This window comes from Oncorhynchus tshawytscha, linkage group LG02 (genome assembly GCF_018296145.1).
Source record: "Oncorhynchus tshawytscha isolate Ot180627B linkage group LG02, Otsh_v2.0, whole genome shotgun sequence".
Taxonomy (NCBI): domain Eukaryota; kingdom Metazoa; phylum Chordata; class Actinopteri; order Salmoniformes; family Salmonidae; genus Oncorhynchus; species Oncorhynchus tshawytscha.
Window position 1 is genome coordinate 50,152,888 of NC_056430.1, and position 9,098 is coordinate 50,161,985.

Sequence of the window (9,098 nt, forward strand, 5' to 3'; positions counted from 1 at the left end):
CCGCCATTGGACTCTGGAGAACTGGAAACGTATTCTCTGGAGTGATGAATCACACTTCACCATCTGGCAGTCCAACAGACAAATCTGGGTTTCGCGGATGCTAGGAGATCGCTACCTGCCCGAATGCATAGTGCCAACAGTAAAGTTTGGTGGAGGAGGTAAAATAGTCTGGGGCTGTTTTTTATGGTTCGGGCTAGGCCCCTTTGTTCCAGTGAAGGGAAATCTTAATGCTACAGCATACAATGATATTCTAGATGATTCTGTGTTTCCAACTTTGTGTTTGTCGAGATCGGTGTGCAAGAACTTGACTGGCCTGCAGAGCCCTGACCTCAACCCCGTCAAACACCTTTGGGATGAATTGGAACACTGACTGCAAGCCAGGCCTAATCGGCCAACATCAGTGCCCAGCCTCCCTAATGCTTGTGGCTGAATGGAAGCAAGCCACTGCAGCAATGTTCCAACTTCGAGGTGGAAAGCCTTCCCAGAAGAGTGGAGGGTGTTATAGCAGCAAAATATTAATGCCCATGATTTTGGAATGAGATGTTCGACGAACAGGTGTCCATATCCTTTATGTCATGTAGTGTGTGTTGTGTCCAAACATTAAGGTGATAGAACCCAATCCCCCCCTTCAATTCAACCCCTTCCCTGGGTGCACCCCAGCAACAGTGCAATCACTTCCTCCACAATGTAGTTAAGCTAAGCCTTTCCATCAAAGCATTATGTCTACTAGTAAAACAAATTCAAAAGAACTATAAAAATCTAATTAGTCTATGGCCACTATGCCCAAGGCCTAGTACACACACCGGTTGTACAAACAATGTACAACACAAAGTTACAACTGTTGTGTATGAATTTGTGCGAGATGTACTACACTCCCAGTGTAATGCACACGGCTGTCATAAAATTATACTTTATTAATATGGCTCTCAAACAGACATACATACAAGTGGATATACACAATGTTATGTTTCTTTATAGTACAATATGATACATGTGGTAGCCCACAGAGAAGCAAACAGATGTCAAGGGAAAAAAGGTAGAGCACAATCAAATTAATCTCCATAAGCAGCAGTATGATGATGGTGAATAACGTTTGCGAGCTAAAGCGAAGGCACAGCAATGACACAAATTCCACAAAAGGAGCTCCCTCCTTTGAGCGTTCTCCGTTCAAATAAGACGAGGCAGTTGGGTTTCCATTGGCAACTTGTGAAAAAAAGGCAGTTGTTCTAACATTCTGTGACGGTAGTGCAATCCTTCTTCATATAATCTCTTCAAAAACTATGTGGGGGATGTTTTGAAATAGTGTCGAACACTGACAGGTGTAACGCTATAAGACATTATACAGGTCTCACTTCCAAAGCATTATAACTGTTGAGACATGATAATCTAAATGTAGTTGCTTCAGCACATACACTGACTTCGAAGTGACTAAAAGTTCACACATCGATAACACAGATCAAAACGGTCATCCTAAAAATAAAAAAAGGATAGGATTTCCCCAAACAGGCCTGTGACGTGTCCTTTTGTTGTGTATAATGCATGTTTTTTATGTGTGCATATAAACTTTGCTCTGTTTTCTAACAACTTTCTAAATGAGTGGGATGTTTTACCAACAGACATTTGATCGACTGACTCCCCCTTGTGGCAAGAGAATGGAAACGAATTCTATCATAACCACATCAATTATATATCTTGTTAAGAATATGTTCCTCGGTACATAAGCACAGGAAGATGTAGAGCAGGGTTGTTAAACTCATTCCACAAATGGCCTAGTGTCTGCAGGTTTTGGGGTTTTCCTTTCAATTAAAACAGAGGCAACCAGGTGAAAGGAGTTTTTTTTACTAATTAGTGACCTTCATCAATCAAGTACAAGGGAGGAACGAAAACCCGCAGACACTAGGCCCTCCGTGGAATGAGTTTTCACACGTGATGTACACAATTAACAAGGATTACCCACAAAGTCACCAAAAAGAAGATTCAAATCCCATAAAAAGGGAGATATTGACTCTAAAAAGATGTGTCGAAGACATACAAGAGGAGCCCAGACAGTGTCACATACATACACATGGGAACAGCCAAATCCAGAAAAGGCTTAACATAGGGATGAACTTGTGGATAGACTGGCCTAGCAGGGGTTGAGAATACCCTGTTTACAGATATAGAAAGAGAGAGAGGGGGGTCTAACCGAGAAGGTGCGGGCATGGACAGCGGTCCAGGTACTAATTCTCCCATTAACACAGACAACACAGGTTGCGTTCCGAGTCACTACACTTCTCCCCAAAGTGTGTACTCGTTCACTCTCCCCACGTGGATTAATAAGCAAGCGATTGGTGGAAGACATCTGGTGTATGTGCAGCTACCCCACGCCTTTCAGATCAACCCTCATCCTCATCATAACTACTTGGCTTCACCAACCCCTCAAATCTTCACTCCCTCCCTTCTCCCCTAGTTAGCACCCTCAGGTTAGGAGCCCTGCTAGTTAGTCTTCCATAGACCTCCATTGGGTGGGGGGCTGTTCAAGGGCCCTCATCAAAAGTCACTGAGGATGCTGACGTCGGCAAACTCCTTGCGGTAGCGGTGGGAATAGAGAGCCAGCAGGAAGGACCACTTTAGAGTCATGAAGCTCCACACGGCCGAAAGAAACAAGCTCCTCGGGTCAGTCATGGCTGGGGACCACAAGATACGACAGACATGAGAGACTTGCAGACTCAGAGAAAAAGCCATGGTTGGCACACTGTTACACAATTCATTGAGTCAGGTGCTTCTCAACAAAAGTTCCTGTAGGAAAAGTGACCAAAGCTTCAGGCTCATAGCATACACAAGGGCAAGGATCTCACATTGAATAACCCCATGGAGTCATGTGATGCCAGAGCAAACAATCTCTGGCAAGCAGACATTTTGTGTGGAAATAGATTTCATCATATGTACATGCCCTAACAGATTAAGACATGTAATACTAAATTACTAAAATACATCCTAATGCACAACAAGAAAAAAGGTACAATGGATGAAACAGAGGACGGGAAGGGAAGCAAATGGCGGAAGAGACGTAGCCATTTGTGAATGAACAGAGCAAGTGAAGGGGAGAGGAGGAGAAGCAAATTAGGATGAAAGGAGGAATAAATGAATGAATGAATGAATGAATGAATGAATGAATGAATGAGAGAAGGGGGAGGGGTGTGTGAAACTCACACTCTTTGTTGGTAATGGCAAGGGAGAGGAAGGTGATGAAAGCCACCACGGCCAGCAGGGAGAAGACGACTCCGATGAAGAGGAAGAATTTGAGGCCCTTCAGCCAGGTGCGCCAGTAGTCCTGCAGGTACATGATGTGGGTGATGAGGGCCCAGAGCGCCAGCACACCTGAGGGAGAAAGACACAAGCCATTCACAAACCCTACACTAAGTCAATTACTGACATGAGACAAGCACGTGTAACTATCACAAGTATTTGCACAGCATAGGATTGAACTGTATTTGAAAAAGCATTGGGAGGGTGAGGGGTTCTCTCAAGTCAAGAGATGCCTTTGCTTGTCTAACTACAATCTTGAGCTTTAGGTCCTGTTGGTATAGACTATGTCAGTGTGTGGCTCAGTTGGTAGCGGCATGGCTCTTGCAACGCCAGGGTTGTGGGTTCGATTCCCACGGTGGACCAGTACGAAAGAAAAAAGATAAGTATGAAAATGTATTAACTCACTACTGTAAGTTGCTCTGGATGAGAGCGTCTGCTAAATGACATGTACATTTTAGCGGTGAACAATGTAATATTTTGTTGTGTCATTGTCTCAAATCACACTGTTCTGTCACTCACTCCTCCATGTTCCTCTTTTACTGTTTCATAACCACACACCACATTTGGGTCTGGACCATAGCACTAGTGTATAGCACTATCCTTCATGAATCCACTTTCACCGCATCTTACACAATATTAGGCTAAAATGGTCTTCACTAGTCGACCATGCTAGACAGGACAAAGTGGCAATGTCAAGGAACGTATGGAAAAAGAGCCTAAATCATCCCCTACTCTGACGCTCATTTTGAATATGGGCCCAAAACTAATGAGCAAGTAGCCTACATAAACTTTAGTTTTTTTCTTCAGGGTTGGTTGTTAAAACAGTGTTTGAGGTTGGAAAGTACCCGACTTGCTTCCTTTCAAGCATGGTCAGATAGTGAGTGGAGCTGAGCCACAGTTCCCCACCCTTCTACTGAAGTGTGCACTTGCACACATCCTGTCGTGGCTCTAACAATGGTTGAAATTCCCTCTAGCCAATGCTTAGGGCTAAATCAATCCAATGCTTTTAAAATTCATGACGGGAGTTTTTTGGGGAAGTGTAGAGAATCGGGATGCAGCCAAGCTAGTAAGTGCAATTGACCCTCATGAGTCATTTCTAGAGGGAATAGGCTTATTCGGCTGTGTCAATCTGCCATGCTGACCCCACTCATTTCCCCATCTCATGGTCTCTAGAATCATATGACTAACCAAGCACATGCCACGAAAAACCCTAGCAAAAATTGCACCCTTATTGATTCTCTCTGTATTGGCACAGGCATCACATGCTGTTATCACAACTCCACAACAAAGATATGGATTTGGCCTTGATAAGAACATCAGTGACAGTGCACTTTATAAAAAAGTCATTCTCATTCATGTTAAAAAATAGCAAGACATGCACTGTCAGTTAAATTGACCTACAACACTAAATATGCAAATGTAGCTACTGTTCTGTTTGCCAATAGGCCTACAGCAGAGAGGTGAGAGGAAAGTCACACAGATATCAGCTTGCTGACCTGAGAGGACAAAGTTCACAGCCATAAATGCACCACTTGTTACCTAGTGCAGTGGTTCCCAAAATGTGCAGGGCGAGGGTTCCTTTTTTTTGAAGGAACTCAGTCCAGCTTTCAATTTACTCTTGAAAGTTGTAACAGTAGAAAGCACAAGGCGCAATTACGAAATTAGGTAGTGCATCAGTTATTGCATACCTTAGAGAGATATTTATAACTTGTCAGAAATGTCCAGATCAACTAGCCCATGTCAGCTAAAAATTATCTGCACCCCATGATAAAAATGTGTTCCCCATTGCTGGAAGGTGGGCCTGCATGAAAAAGTTTGGGAACCCCTGACCTAGTGGGCCATTATATAACACATAAATAATACTTTAAAGTCACTTCATGCAAATACTAGGCCTAAGCAATTCAGTAACTTTCTAAAGTAACGTTTTTTCTACATGGTTGTTAACTAGGCGTTGAGTAGATTATGTTCAATGCGCAAGACAAGTATTACTTTATGGTAGGTTCAGGCTTCCACTCTAGACCAGCAAATTATAATGGTGATGCTGAGAACTTCAAATGGGATGAGTAGCAGGACACGTGTGCTAAATGCATCTGAAGAAACGTATCAAAAGCTTTCAGTCCCAATAAGCAGTGTACGCAGAAATAACACACCGTTTGAGTTGACACCAGACCGTTTTTTGGCCAGTGTGGTTGAAGCATCAGGAAGATCCAGAATTCCAGGTTAACCAAGCTGGTAATATAGAATGCATAAAGCTGAAAATGCGTTGGAAAGACGAAAGTAGACAGTGCTGGATATACACCTATTAATTGTTTTACTGGGTAATACAGTTATCCTAGATATTACATAGGTCTTATACCATGAATGTTACTACATTTTTTGCCAAAGTTGTAACGTTAGCTACCGTTTTAGAGATCATGGAGCCAGCGTGGTGTATAGCCATGTAACGTTAGCTATTCTTTGAAGTTGCTTGAAGTTGAACAGTCCAACTTTTCTAGAATGCCTGGGGTAAAACGTTTAGGACTTTAGGTAGAACGTTTAGAAATTTGAAAAGGCAAATTAAAGTGGGCTTCTGACAATTTGTCACTCTAAAATCGTGTAACAGTACTGTATGAGATGGGTAGCCTACTGTGGCAATGTTCAGCTCATGCGAGTCCAATGGACAGGTAAATCCTTAAAATACTGCAGTGTATACTGTTACATATTATCCACAAAATAAACAATTGTTTACATTCTTGCTAATACTTGTCTTTACCTGATAATCCTCCCATTGCAGCTGTCCATGGTTGGTTGTACGCGATGTTCCACACGAGAAACGCTGAGAATCCCATAAGCATGCCAAAAGAGGCATACCCGATACTGATGTACGTCTTATTGAACCCCATTGGGGACAGGTGACACGCTACAAGTAGAATGGGGGAAACGATAACTTCAACGTTTAAAAACAAGTGCCTTATTTTGAGAAACTCACCTCTGTTCGACTCAAGCTAGCTAAACAGATGATTATAGTTCTCCTAGCAGCAGGATATTATGCTGCCAACACGATCGCGGACTGTTTCAAAATAAAAGCCCCCTGCAAGACATGCTATTGGGAATATCTTATTTTTTGCACTGGTGTGTATTCATGGATGCCAAGGGAACCCAGGTATGACCAATAAATTATTTTAAAATTGTTAATTTAAAAAAAATCTTTCGTCTCTCTGCGTTTTCATAATTTTCCATCAATTCGCAATTGGCTGAATCTCACTGGAGAAATCATCTGAGTGAGGGAAACAGCGCCCCTCTGACTCAGTATGTGTAGCCCATGTATCTGATACTGTCTGGAACAAAAGAGTATGACATGTTGCTGCTGTAGCGTTTGATTGATTGATACCAGCAAGCACTTGGCCTTCCTTGATAAAACAATTATAAAATAATTATCCAATCAGCGTTGAACTGAGCTCAACTGTGGGTTCTCCTAGTGCAGAAAAATGTCCCCCAATGGAGGCCAGTTTGGATTTGGCTTCACACCAATTAAATGACACCATGAGAAATTTGTCAGAAAAACGTGTCCGTTTCTGGTTCACTTGTGGTGATGTCTTGCAATAGCTAGCTTGTTAAATCGGGAATTTCCTAAACCATGGATGGAGATGGGGATTTGGACTTGTTGTTTTGAATTAATTCTCTGTACAGGCCAATGATTATGACGGCGATTCTGATCTAACCATAAATTAATATATTGTGCCACTGGCCTGAGACGATTAAAGTTCAATATGTAGCCTAGATGTAACCTAGTAGGCTCACGTTAACTAGCTAGCTAACGTAGCTTCTTTTTTTGTTGCCCATGCGAGGAAGTTAGGCTAGCAAGCATTTTTGATAGGTAGCCTATGAAAACAAAAACGAAAAGCGTATGGAGCCATAGACCGTTTTGCCAACATGAAAGAGAGGAGGACGGCATTGGCGTTCAACTAGTCTACAAGTAGTCCCCAAAATTATTATTTTTTTAACTTGCATGCGCGCGCACGCAATAAATAAGTACCATGGACAACCACATGATATTTAGCAACATTGATTGGACTAAATTGTTTTTGGTATCTTTAAGTTTGTTTTCAATGTATTAAACTAAGCATATATAGCTTTGTTGATTTGATGATGTTTAAATGTTTAAGTTGAAATGAAGCTGGAGTAGCCGAGGCAGTGCTCCCGTTGTCTTTGTGCTGACTTGTGGTAACTCCGTGGTTCTAAATCAGTAGTTGTTTAGTAAACTGTTGAAAACATTAACTTGCTTGACCATGCTGCATATAACTGTATGTTCACTGCAATATTTGCTTTGTGGACTTCACAGGACAGATGTTCCTCTCTGGTTTTGTGATGAAACAAATGTACGTGTAGTTTTTTGTGTGACTGTTGTCTATTTGTTGTCACTGCCTTATTGTATATCACAGTGGCGTATGAATTAATGGGTTATAGAGCAAACAACGCAAATATATGCATCATCAGTTCCTCTTGTCATGTTAGCCATTGCATACCTTAGAGAGCTATTTATAACTTGTCAGAAATGTCCTGATCAACTAGCCCATGTCAGCTAAAGTATAGTTTAAAAAAAATTGAATTAGCCCATAGATTTTGTTGTATTTTTTTGTCACTCAAATATCACATGAATACACATTAGATATTGCAAACTATATGGAAATACAAAAAAAAGCTTTAAAACTGCTAAATTGTCTTTGCACCCATGACAATTGTGTAGAATTGCAGTAAATAAGCTTTAAACCTACAAAATGCTCTCCACCAACAAGAGGGGTGTGAAGAGTTTGTGTTATGAACAGTGCTTGTGCCCATAGAAACAGACGTTGTGCGTGTGCACGGGTTGTTCCTCAATGCTGGAAGGGGGGGCCACGAGTGAAAAAGTTTGGGAACCCCTATATTTAAGAAATACACTTTCAATAATACAAACATATGTTATTCAATAGTCTACAAAACTTAAATTGGTTTATTGAGCTGGGCAACGGGTTTAATACAGAGTGCTGGTGACTCCTTACTCCATCCACTCCATTCACTGCAATGCAATACACTGTATATGGGATACTTTTTGGGTTGTAGAGAAAAACTTGACTACCTGTCTCATATAAACTGGGGTGAGAAATACTCAGTAAGGTCTCTACTAACCAAATATGTGTCGTTTTGGCGGGGGATGTGTCATACGTATCCAGCAGCACTTCGTTCTCCACCCCCTCCATAGCCCCAATGCAATACATTGTAATAGACTTTGCCATTTAATTGTTGTCGCCATATTTGCTTGTAGAGCGAAAAATGTTCTCAGCTAAAGTGAGGTGGGAAATACTCAGTAGGGTCTCTACTAACCAGGTATGGTTCGTTTTTGAGGGGGACGGTCAGGGCCCTAATCAATTCAAGGCATTTTGGCATGTGGTGTAGAGAACATTTGGAAGTTTTCTCTTTTGAACGAGTTATCTAAATGTCAATGTTTTTAAATGATGGCCTTTATTTTGAAGGTTTCATCATTACCATAAACTGTCATCATCCTTTGTGCTGCAGACAGAATACTAGCTTGTGCATGCTAGTATAAAAACGTCTGAATGACAATACATGTAGCTGTAAAGGCGACAACAATTAAATGGCAAAGTTGAAACATATATAGCCTTTTATATATATAAAAGGCTACACGACATGAACAGTGTGTCCTATTTGTAAAACAAAAAAAACATTTTCTCAACAATGTTGTTATCTAATATTTACAGCCAATAATGTGTCAAAGAAATCCTCACGCCAGATATAGGCAGTGTTGCCAACTCCTCAGTAAGGAAAATAGCTAT

At 41.3% G+C, this 9,098-nt stretch overlaps 1 protein-coding gene across 1 annotated transcript; it reads right to left on the reverse strand.

The window, feature by feature from the left end:
- Positions 1-894: 894 nt before the first annotated feature.
- LOC112267708 (heme transporter hrg1-A) lies at positions 895-6,305 on the reverse strand. Its single transcript, XM_024445886.2, has 3 exons — positions 6,041-6,305; positions 3,193-3,360; positions 895-2,666 (listed from the first exon to the last, which is right to left on the reverse strand). The coding sequence occupies exons 1-3, from the start codon at positions 6,168-6,170 to the stop codon at positions 2,530-2,532; spliced, it is 435 nt and encodes a 144-aa protein (XP_024301654.1). The 5' UTR covers positions 6,171-6,305; the 3' UTR covers positions 895-2,529.
- Between the last annotated feature and the right edge of the window lie 2,793 nt (positions 6,306-9,098).

What these genes read in the sequence shown, in the direction of transcription:
- LOC112267708 (XM_024445886.2), bottom strand. Translation starts at nt 6,170, where the DNA reads ATGGGGTTCAATAAGACGTACATCAGTATCGGGTATGCCTCTTTTGGC. An exon ending in TGCAATGGGAGGATTATCAG is followed by an intron (nt 3,361 to 6,040) that starts GTAAAGACAAGT and finishes TTTCTCCCTCAG; the next exon opens with GTGTGCTGGCGCTCTGGGCC. An exon ending in TGCCATTACCAACAAAGAGT is followed by an intron (nt 2,667 to 3,192) that starts GTGAGTTTCACA and finishes TGTGGTCCCCAG; the next exon opens with CCATGACTGACCCGAGGAGC.